The 12,242-nt window shown below is 40.2% G+C and overlaps 1 protein-coding gene across 1 annotated transcript in view; it reads left to right on the top strand.

The window, feature by feature from the left end:
- Positions 1–839: 839 nt before the first annotated feature.
- The window catches only part of MTX2 (metaxin 2), an 802,678-nt gene continuing 791,275 nt past the window's right edge, over positions 840–12,242 (top strand). Inside the window, exon 1 of the mRNA XM_044075432.1 lies at positions 840–1,008. Coding sequence (XP_043931367.1) covers positions 969–1,008 — 40 coding nt within the window. The 5' untranslated portion in view covers positions 840–968. The remainder of the gene's footprint in view (positions 1,009–12,242) is intronic.

The following is a 12,242-nucleotide window of genomic DNA, read 5'->3' as shown; positions in this document are numbered from 1 at the left end:
AAACTCGAAAGAGAGCCAACTATCCTCAGTGGAGAGAGAGACTGGACAAAAAAAGGTAACCAGTCCATACGGAAATTATATGCTACGATATAAAATAAATTATCAGTAAACTAATACTCAAGCACTGAGTTTAAGATGTAAATTGCTTTCGAGAGGAGGCAAACTAGACCTTTTATGTCCACCTGCGCTTCTACTTTTCCAGGAGCTAGTAAACCAGAGACTGACCACTCTTTCTAAGAGATCAGTACTCGCTGAAACTAGTAAAATACATTAAGGAACCACAATGGGAAACAAACGCCCCAGCGACTTTTAATTTACCAAACATTAAAAATTAAAGCGATAAATTCGCCGAAAGACGCCAGTGCACAACTTGATGGCAAGTGACGTACACTGAGATAAAAAATAACACCATTAATAGCGCCTTTTATGTCTACATCTTTTAATCAATGGCGCCGCTACGGCTAAACCAAGTGCCCCTGCCTCAGTATACATTTTCACTTTGTCTTACAACCCTACCACTTAGGAAATTACTTATGTGTCAATACAATCCAGGGTAGAAAATACCCTGTTGCTTAAGCTATCAAATCAACTTTGCCACATACTGTGCATAATTTATGAGCAAACATTATATAAACGCAGACTGCAGACAAGATAAAACCACAGAAATGCTAATGTTCTATCAAGGAATTGAGATTTAATAACATAACCGATCATATATACTTCCTTTAGTTCCCATTCCCCTTTCCGCAACTACATTCCTACGACTACTAGCTAGTACGGGCCGGTTTCCGGAGGACCGAAAAACATTAAGTGCATGCTCCGACAATCATTAAGTTTTGCTTCCGGTCTCATATACCCAACAACCTTGTGCGTGAGGTTGGGGCTTTATGAAGACTGTCACCTTTACAGTAAACTTACCACACAATATCAGTTATTTCTAAACTGAATTTACTTTTTGTAGTGCAGTTATGTCGCTTGCTGCTGATGCTTTTGTTTCTCAGATAGCAGGTAACTGCACGTTTATTTTACATGTTTTAGTCTCCTACTTTTGTGCAGTTTACTGAACTGTTGTTTTGGATTGTGTGAATCTGAAATTTCGGTTCCCCGTTTTAAATGACAGGAATATGTAAAAAGTAAGCACCCGTTTCTGTTGCCTTTTGACTGTTATGTACTGAGGAAAATAAACAAGTCCAACTACTGCCACCCCTCCACACACGCACACCTTCCGCCTTGAACTGATTGCTGGACTTTCTGTTTTATTTCTTATTTGATTTGGCTGCTGGGAACATTTTTATTTATTTGTTTGATTTTGTTTTTAGTTATTTATTCTTTGTTGATCAGGTTAATCCCACTAGGCTAGTAGCATCTTTTGAGTGGAAATGGTATTTGTACTATTAGGGCAAATTTGTCCCGGAAGGCATGGGTGGGGTGCTTCTCTTACTCTTTAGGTGCCGTGGGATCATCTACATCCACCTGTGCTGACCACCATCTCAAGCAGTTGAAACCTTGTTTTCACGTCTTATCCGAAGGATGACACACTCAGATCACAGAGTGAGCTGTGCTGATTATTCAGAAAGCATCATGCAACAGATTCTGTCTTCCAAGGTACCTATAAATCTGCCACTGGTATAAAGTTTGGCACCGGGGATAGCATCTTGTAGCTCATATTAAGTTATTGCTTATATGGTTGTATCTCTTTTAAGTCCAGAGTAGGATTGTCTCTTAATTAATCTGGTTCTCTAAATTATCAGTTTTGTCAGATGTTTTTCCACATTATTTTAATGATTTTGATACCCGAGCTCCCATGGCTCATATTATTATCTTTTACACTGACGACCCAAGAGGAAAACAGTAGAAATGGTACCTGTGTGGAAGGTGTTTTGCCTGACACAAGACAATGTGTGTAGTATACAATATAATGTAATCAAACCAAACCGGAGAGAGAGGATTTATATTTCAGAAAAGGCACATTAAAACCAGCTCAGTCTACTGCTGTAACATTCTTATATGTGAATTATCATTTACATATGCTATATATTCCCCCTGGTCTTATGTAACTCCCTGAGGGAGAAAATGTTACTAAACCACATTCCACTTTGCAGCATTTTAACAGTTTTAAAAACACGTAGAATTATGTATTGTTTAAAGAAGAAAAAAAAATAATGCTGGACTATGTATTTTTTTACGTAATAGGTATGTGGATGGAAGGGGGATTGCTACGAAGTCCTGAAAGTTCAAAATACTGAAAGCTCTAAATACTGAATCTCATAATACTGAAAACAAACACATAGGATACCAACACTTACTATATTCCAGCACAAGTACATACAGAAACATATTACCCTTCAACTATAAGCAGGGTGGCAAGCCATCCTGCGCCTGTAAGTGCAATCTCGGTGTTGCTATATTTAAGTACTGGGGGTGGGGGGCTTTCCATCTTCTTTATACTTGGAGAAGAGTAATATGGTTTATTTTATTTGTTTCTGTATGTACTTGTGCTGGAATATAGTAAGTGTTGGTATCCTGTGAACTTTCAGGATTTTGTAGCACTCCTGGATGGAAGTGTTATGTGACTTTAAGTTTGAGTATATGCATATATGGATAACTAGGGATTATCATTCATAGTAAAGGTTTTTTATATGTAGTATACGTGCAATTAATCTGTTAAGTGTACCCTTGTTTATAAGTAACACCTGAAAGCATCCATTGAAACTGCAGCGTAGTTATGCAGTGTTTATTTAGCATTTATTCTGTCTTCAGATCCCCATCGTCTGTTATAGCTTCATTTTCCCTGAGGCCACCGCATCATTGGGGCATACTCCAGACACGTCCATTTACCAAGTGGATGTTGTTTCTGTAGAAAAGAAGACCTTCTAGGCCTTTCAGGGTTCGATATCCCCAATGACAAGTAAGCAGAGAGAAGATCTTGGGACTGTCTTACTACAGACAGCTGAGAATTTCTATTGGCCATACTTTGCCTAAAATGTACTGTGCTTGTGTTATGAGGTGAGCGTGTAATGGGTTCCTGACAGAGCCACTTTCACCTGTGTGGTGATGTACCCTTATCTGTATGTCCACATTACCAAGCAGCAGCCGTCTGTCATGATGGATGTGCTATCGCCACTGGAGCTGGTGTGCTGGCCATGCCACCAGCTTGCCCCCCCCCTCCACCCTCACAGCAGCAAGCAGACATTTCCTAATCATTTTCCTTTCCATCATCACTGACTTCTCCAGCACTTAGACTTTTAATCAACACAGGTTGTCTGTGTCTGAGCCAGGGATTCATCCATGTGTACCATGACGCCATGCATTTATTCATAACACTTCATCATCATAAAATGACTTCTTAAACTGTTGAGTCTGTTATACTGTTTTTATCTCTTCCATTAAATGTGAAATCTGACCAAGCCAGTTTGTGTTCAGGGCAAGAACTGTGTAGTTCAGCCTAGCCTTGGTTAACATTAAAAGCTTAGGCTAGCATATTCCAAACACATGTCTGGAGCTTTTCTCTCTGGGCCTCCGCTGAAAATGGACTCCATCCCAGTCAGACTTTCCTGGTAAACAAATGTTAAAAAAAAATATATATATATATATATATATATATGTCTAATTTGGGCTGCTGACTTGTTTAGGTCTGTCTTTTAAGGCAACTGTGTGGGTAGATTCCATTTTCCAGGAAACAGTAATGTTATTGTAACAGCTGTTTGGCTTTAAAGCACTAATATGAAAAGCTTTAGGCAATGGAATAAGATTTATTGTGTTTATCAGACATTTAGAAATCATCCTGTTCAGACCTTTTCATCATCTTCTTCTGGCTGTTCCCATTAGGGGTTGCCATAGTGGATCATCTGTTTCCATTTCTTCTTGTCCTCTGCATCTTGCTTTGTCACACCAACCACCTGCATGTCCTCTCTCACCACATCCATAAACCTTATCTTAGGCCTTCCTCTTTTCTTGTTACCTGGTAGCTTCATCCTTAGCATCTTTTTCCCAATGTACTCAGCATCCCTCCTCAGCACATGTCCAAACCAACGTAATCTTGCCTCTCTGGCTTTGTCTCCAAACCTTCCAACCTTGGCTGACCCTCTAATATACTTATTCCTAATCCTGTCCACCCTCGTCACACCCAGTGCAAATCTTAACATCTTTAACTCTGCCACATCCAGCTCTAACTCCTGCCTTTTTGTCAGTGCCACTGTCTCCAACCCATATAACATAGCTGGTCTCACTACCCTCTTGTAGACCTTCCCTTTCACTCTTACTGGTACTCGTCTGTCACAAATCACTCCTGACACTCTTCTCCACCTAATCCATCCTGCCTGTACTCTCTTCTTCACCTCTCTTCCACACTCACCATTACTCTGAACTATTGATCCCAAGTATTTAAACTTATCCACCTTCGCCACCTCTACTCCTTGCATCCTCACCATTCCTCTATCCTCCCTCTCATTCACACACATATATTCTGTCTTAGTCCTTAGAGGGTCAGCTCAGGTTGGAAGGTTTGGAGACAAAGCCAGAGAGGCAAGATTACGTTGGTTTGGACATGTGCTGAGGAGGGATGCTGAGTATATTGGGAAAAAGATGCTAAGGATACCAGGTAACAGGAAAAGAGGAAGGCCTAAGATAAGGTTTATGGATGTGGTGAGAGAGGACATACAGGTGGTTGGTATGACAGAGCAAGATGCAGAGGACAGGAAGAAAAGGAAACAGATGATCCGCTGTGGCGACCCTTAACGGGAACAGCCAAAAGAAGATGATGATGATCTGTGTACTATTTTTATACACTAATCTATGTTAGCACTGTTGGTGTAACTCAAGGAAACCATATCCCTGGTGGCCATCAGATTTTATATTTCAATTTTAAGATAATTTATTGGTGGGTTGTAGAGCAGATCCAAGTGACATACCTTTGTCCATATTTTTTTAAACAGTGGTTTGCAGTGGTGTGGATATTGTAATTGGATTTATTTAGCATGCAGAACTGTTTTGTTACCAAAGTTGTGTATAACCTTGCAGCCACAAGGTATACGTACAGAACTATAGATTACACAGAAGTTATTCCTTTCTTGATTAGAATAATTTAAGATAACGAGCAGAGAACTCAGTGTGCAAGTTAAGCAGTGTGATACACTGCCTGCATTTAAAAAGGAGCTGTACATCTGAATGGGTGTTCACAAATTTGTCCTGATTTGATGGACCTGGCTGTCCTTGAAATGAGAGGCAAGTCGTGGCAAGGTGGAGATGGCCTTGCGGCTAGGTTGTCTTCTAACTGCTATGATCCAAAGAAAACAGCTTGGAAAACTGTGCCAAGATGTCAGTGTCATATCTGACTAAGAATTGTAGAACTAATTATGTTTTGCATGCCAGTATGCCACTTGTTTAGTGGAGGACATAACAGCTTTGTGTATAACTGGAACATAGCTCATGACACTTGAAGATCGTTGATGGGCAGACTGCAGAAAAAGGGCAATCCAGCCTAACCCCAAATTACCCTAAAATCCATTTGAAATTAGAGCGATTTGAACTGAAGATAAAATGTGTGGAGCATGAGGCAGATGAGGGAATGAAGCAGCTAGAAGCAGACAAAAGAAAGAAGCAGCACCAGCCTAAGAGGGAGATGCTGACCCTTTGCCCATGGCACATGAGTAAAATGGGGTGGGGAATCCTAGGAGTTAAGGTCAGCAACATATTTCTGCAGTATAAAGAGAGGAAGGATGATAGTTTTCTTTTGAGGGTATATAATTAACATCAAATTGACTGAGGGTAGTGGGTGAGGTTTTTAACTCTTCTGAGGCACTGTAGACTAAATAAAGTTTAACAAATGTTTATGTGAATATTTCACACTCTCTCCTGAAACACGAAGAAAGAAATTTACTACATTTAAAAGGCAATCAGACTTTCTGCTGAGGGAGAAAGCACACTATACTCTGGAATCTGGTTGGCAGTTTGTAGTTCACCACTAAATTGATGGGGGAGGAAGGGGGGCCTTTAGCTTGCTAGCAGGATTTAACTGCATAATAATGGGATACCCAAGACTTCACATGGGTATATGGGGGGCCTATGGTGACAACCTAAGCTGTCACAGAAGGTTTCGCAGGAAAAGGGAGAAGGTACCATATGTAGTACATGCCCAGGTGATGGGGTCATACTTTGTGAGGGTAACCAAAGGGGACATGCATGGTTCTGCTGTCCATTGAAAGAAGATGGGGACCAATAGTCCATAGGAGGCAGCAAGTAGGCACAATACTACAGCAGTGGTGGGTTATGTGGAGAGAGGCCTGTTCACTAAGCTGCCACAAGGGTTTGTATAATGTCCTGTTGAATGTGAAAGACTGTCACCAAGACAAGGTACATCAAGTGTAACTGTTTAGCCGGCAGTGTTTGAAAAGGAGTAATGCTTTTCTGAGCATTTCAGTGCTGTTAGATCCTTTGGAGAAAAATCCTTTCGGGTACAACTGGCCAGAGTTGAGGAGAAAGGGCACAGAAACAACAAGCAGATGCTAGTGTTCAGTGATGGTATCCCAGTGGATATTTTAATAGGACAGGATTTTTCAGTGGTATCCCAGTGTAACTTTTAACAGTAAGTAATTTTGAAAATTGTGTACCTTGTGTGTGTGTGGTTATATGCAGACATGTATTTAAAATTTTAAGGTGAGATTTGTTTCTGCGGTTTTGATTTAAGTAGATATATTTTTTTTGGGGGGGGAGCAGTGATTTTGTTAGTTATATTTTCAGGGAGTAGTATTTTTTCTGCTCTTTTGACTGGGTTGGTTCCTCCAGGACAGGGTCCTCTTTACAGGGGACTCCCAAGGTGGTATTCATACTGACGAGGTGGGGCTTTGTCCAGGGCAGTGGGGAACAACTACTACTCTTTTTTGGTAAGCGCTGTAGGATCTTTCATATCTGAGTTACCTCCAACTCTGGCAGATGGGATCTCTGTTTAGCATCTCATCTGAAGGATGGTATAGTTGGGAGTGTGGCACCCCCTTATGCTGCAGTGTCAGTACTGGAAAATTAATCCAAGTACCTCTGATGGGAATAGAAACCACAGTCTACGTGATCTTCCAGCACCAAAGGTGAGTGTGTTAGGTCTTGTGACACTGATGCTTTTATTTTCACTTTAACTTAACCATGGTTGAACTAGGGGTTTTGAGTCAGGGCTCTGATGGTTGGAGGGGAGGATTGAATACCTTTATGAACATGTACATAGAAGCTTTGATGACCTATACATGTTCAAGTATCCACCCTGAAGTAGAAGATAACCTTGCTTTTGCATTTGTATTTTCTCACTCACCCTCCATCCTTTCACCAACTCCTGAAACTCATTACTCAATAGTTAAAAATGTCTTAGAATGTGCTTTGCCAGTAATTGCTCAGGGAAATTCTCACAATTCTTTTCCACTTCAAAGGACCCATGTTGTTTCATTAAATTAGCTGACACACATGCTTATAATTTTTCATTCTTTTCCAGTCACGTAAAGATCAAAGTTTCTATTTGCTGTGACCATTTGTAAACTCCTCTTGTTAAATTTCTGCCTTTACCTTGCTCACACAATTTTATCACATCTCATCATTATACTAAACACTTGATAACCTGGGACCACCACATTGTGGAGATTCACATCTATACTTTCCACCTATAGTTGCTTGACCGTAGAATCATACACCAATGCACTGTATGAACACATACACAAATGCATGGATCTCGCCATACCCAATAGAACCAAGACACTCTCCTCCAAAAAAGGAAGCCTATCTGGTGGGCCCCTGCCATAAACAAACTCTACAACAGAAGGAGGAAACTGATGCGGAATAAGGTGAAGTCCCAAGACTGGAAAAACTCACTTATCTTCCTCAACAAAAAGTTGAGATCCCTCATCAAATCCTGTAAAGCTAGGTATGAAAACAGAATTGCAGCAGATAGTAAAGACAACCACAATGCCTTCTATAGTTATGTAAAGAATCTCAATCAGTTGATAAGAGCCATGAACACAGGAATCCAAACTAAATAAATCAAAAACGGATCTGGACTAGCAAGAAAAAGTCTTTAATAAATAAAATCAGCTTAAAACAGTTTAACTAGTGTGTAAAAGTATTTACAATGTACACTCAACAAAGAATCTCCATGGCAATACCCAGATTTGCTCTGAGCTACTGCACAATGGTACCTCCTATACCGAGACAACAGATATTGCCAGAATACTGGCTGACAGATTCAGTGCCAACTTTACCCCTCTCTCTCCGCAAAAAGGACCAATCACAATGCCAGTAGATTGCCAGACAACCAGTATTACTGCTGCACATGTTAAAATAGCACTAAGGCCAAGAATACAGGTTCTATGGGACCTGACAATATCACTGGTTGTATTCTACATGAACTACAGAGTGAACTGACATCTCACCTGTGTGCCCTGTTCAGTCACAGCCTCACCTCAGGGTTTGTCCCTGCCAAATGGTGCACTGCTACAGTCATCCCTCTCCACAAAGGAGGAGCGACTACAGACCCTGGGAACTATCGCCCCATTAGCCTGACGAGTCTGATATGCAAAGCTATGGAATGCATCATCGTGGACCCTAATAAACAAGGATATAAGGAATCTCCAAACTCTGGATCCCACACAGTTTGGTATTGTGAAGGGTAGATCATGCCTGTTCAACTTGGTCGACTTCTGTGAGTCAGTCACCAGAGCTGTGGATGAAGGCAAGGTCGTTCATACAGCCTGCCTTCATCTGATCAAGGCTTTTAATACCATTACCCACTCAGGAATCATAGAAAAACCTCACTAAGCTTGGCATCAACACCTATATCACTGGGTGGGTTGCAAACTGGCTCACAGATAGAACCCACAGTGTGTTCTGACTCCAAGTCAAACTGCTGTTTAGTCACGAGTGGAGTCACACAGGGTTCGGTCCTGGGTCCTCCCCTGTTTGGTATCTACTTCTGTGAAGTCCAGGCCAACACGAAGGGACACTGGCTGACAAAGTTTGCAGACGATTGCAAGTTGAGAGCTGTTATTAATTCCCCAAGTGATGTTGACATCCTACAGAATGGCCTCACTGTGACCAACGACTGGTGTCAGAACCATGGCCTTAAGCTCAATGCCAAAAATTGTGTCGTCATCCTCTTTGGGGAAAAACCCAGTTCCCATGAATTACCACATTGATGGTAGTCCACTGAACACAGAAGACGTTATGAGAGATCTGGGAACACAGGTTGGCAGCAACCTCTCTTTTGATCACCACATTGCCACTGTGGTCAGAAAGTCTATGTGGCACATCTCATTACAAAGGGTTTTGCATCCAGGAAGAAAGAGGTCATTGCCTCCCTCTACTCTTCCCTCATTAGGCCAGTCATCGAGTACAATGCCCCATTTGGCATGTACCTCACTAGACACCTGCAACAACTGGAGAGGCCGCAAAAGTACCTCACAAAGAGGATCCTAGTCCTTAAACACTTGCCCTATTTGGACAGACTCAAAAAAACTCCCAACTATTCTCTGTCTCATATTGCCTACTTAGAGGTGATCTCTGCTTGACTTACAAAGCCATGTCTGACCCAGCTTTGTTAGAAATGCTACATCTAAAGTAATCCCAATCCCTCCGCACCACACGCTCCAGAAACCTCACCCTCATTACCACAGTTAACAGAACATGCTGTTGGGACAGGTTCATAACCCAGAAACTGCCCATGCTATGGAACAGACTTCCCATACATGTCAAGCAGAGCACCTCGCTGACCCTCTTCAAGAGAAATCTTGATGAGTGGATGGGTAACAGAAAATTCACCCCGGGGATAACTCCAGTGGCTCTACTCGACAGAGGCACTGGGGACTAAGGTCGGGTGGCACTATGCCAGGATAATCCTTTGGCTAGGCTTGTAAAGGCTCCAGGGCCATTAGCCTAATTACACGCCTATGAGAGACTTTTCTTCATGCTAGCCCAAGCTCTGTGGAAGGCATTGTTACAGTCAGGTATTAGAAACCTGTCCAGCTGATTGCTTCTCTTTAGGAAAGCACTGGTTTAAAAAATAATAATTAATTTGACATGGCACAGATGCTTCTGAATGTAACACTAAAACCCATCCCTTTCTCTAATTTCCATTTTCTGATTTTATTTCCCTGCATATGTTTTATTTTTTGCAAATGTTGTATAATCTAAATTTCTTTTTTTTCTGCAGATACTGTAAAACTGCTCAAATACATTATCTTGTCTTGTATATTGGCTGGGTCATGGGTTAAAATGGTCCTTGGACCAACCCACTTAGTCAACATAGGTCAACCTATTGCTAAGTAATTTAGAAGACTGGATAAACTTTGGATTATTTTATTTAATAAACACATCTGACTGTAACAGACGATAAGTGAGAAGCAGCTAATATTTTAGTGTTGCATGCATCCACTGAACTTGAAATATCTGCTTGGAGGGATTATTGAGGATATTTACAGTATTAATTCTTAGGATAAGATGCTGTGAAGGTCTCATTCTTGCCCTGAGCACAGGTACATAAAAAAAAAGAAATATTTCGCTCTCAAGGGGAATTTCTTGGCACCCATGTCTTCAACACATAGTAATTTGGTTGTAATCAGAGACCTGCTCATAACCCTTTTTATCGTTCTCAGTTGTTATTACTTTTGTTGTATAACAGCAAGATGATTGACACTTTTGTATAAGAATAATTGGTCCAGAGGTAGGGTAAAGTTTTTAATCATGGCCCACTTTTTTGGTGTGGACCATGCTGCTTAGTAGTTTTCTCAGGGCCAAAAGTGTGGTATCATGAGTATGCTTCCTTCTGAGTGGTGGGACAAAGTGACAAGAGAACCAGTAGTTTATAGTAAAATGTATACTAGAGCAAGGAATGCATATCCTCATTAGTGGTCTGCTAGCCTTTAATGTGTCTGCTTATACAAAAAGGTAGGCTTTGATCCACTGTGAATTTATGATGTACAATTACCTAAGCAAGCTCAAAAAGCCAGCATTTGAATTAGGTCTGTCTGGATATTTGCAAAAGAATTCCGTGTGTAGCAGTTGTGCTATCCCTTTTGCCTTTTCTGATTTACATGTATTATGAGCTTGACAAAGCTCCCCATGCACAGTGCGCTTTAAAGGGCTTTACTATCCTTACTTTTTGATCTGGGCTTTAATGACTACATATGGTCCTGATGTTGACATCCAGCTTAATTTTTCCCTTTATGCATGGTTTTCATCAGTGCTCTGTCAGTAGTAGCCTGTTGGAGAACATATCTCAAACTCTTTTAAGGGTTACTGTGGGTGTAGCATAGATTGGATAGCAGCAATGTGAGACAACGGAATATTTCAACCTCTAGCAGAAATAAGGTGATGCGAGTGTTGAATCTGTGGCTTCTCTGTTTGTAGTCTTTGCTTGTTGACTTTAAACCCTAAATGTGTCAGTTGAGTTTGAAGAAAAACAGTATCATGCTGGCAGTGTAAGACGGAATATAATGCTAAAAATAAATCATACACATACTATACCAGAGCAGACCCACAGAGGAAGTGGATTTTGTCCAGCTGTCATTTCATTTCTCATGAAAATAGAGTAGGTGACTACGCAGTTGTCCAGGTATACTAAATAAATAAATAAATACAAACAGGATACTACCATCCAAAGACTTCTACCAAAAAAGAAATCCACGTAACAGCAAACAGAATGAAGTAGAAGTCACCACGATAGTAAAAATGATATTGTCTTTTATTATCGGAACAAGCGCTTTCACGTACTGCCAAGGTACGCTTCTTCAGGTTTGTAAATCAATTCATTCTGTCCAATATTTATATACAGAGTATCCTATCAAATGAATCAATTGAGCAATTAATCAATTTAGTCAAGATAACTCATCAACTGTTCAACTGTTTCATTTTCATTTTAAAGCTACATAATTCATTAAGCTTGTAGAACATATAATAAAATGTGGCAGAATAGAATAATATAATGTAAATATAAATATAATAAAAATAAACATGAAAATAGTAATATTTATCATTATAAAGTGTCTAAATACAATACTTATTCACTATATAAACACAAAATTTATACAACCAAATTAAAGTATATACAATTCCTTAATAGTTCCAGGTATAAAAGCATACAGCATAAGGAATCAAAATTGCATAATAAGATGCAATATCCAACATATCAGAAAACACTCGTAGAAACTAGCTATATATGTTTAAAAACATTTCAAATGTTGTGGTGTATTGTTATCAACAGAAACCAATACCCA

This window comes from Protopterus annectens, chromosome 6.part1 (assembly GCF_019279795.1).
Source record: "Protopterus annectens isolate FY-2018-M chromosome 6.part1, PAN1.0, whole genome shotgun sequence".
In the NCBI taxonomy this organism is placed as follows: domain Eukaryota; kingdom Metazoa; phylum Chordata; order Ceratodontiformes; family Protopteridae; genus Protopterus; species Protopterus annectens.
This window is presented reverse-complemented; position numbering and strand designations above follow the sequence as displayed.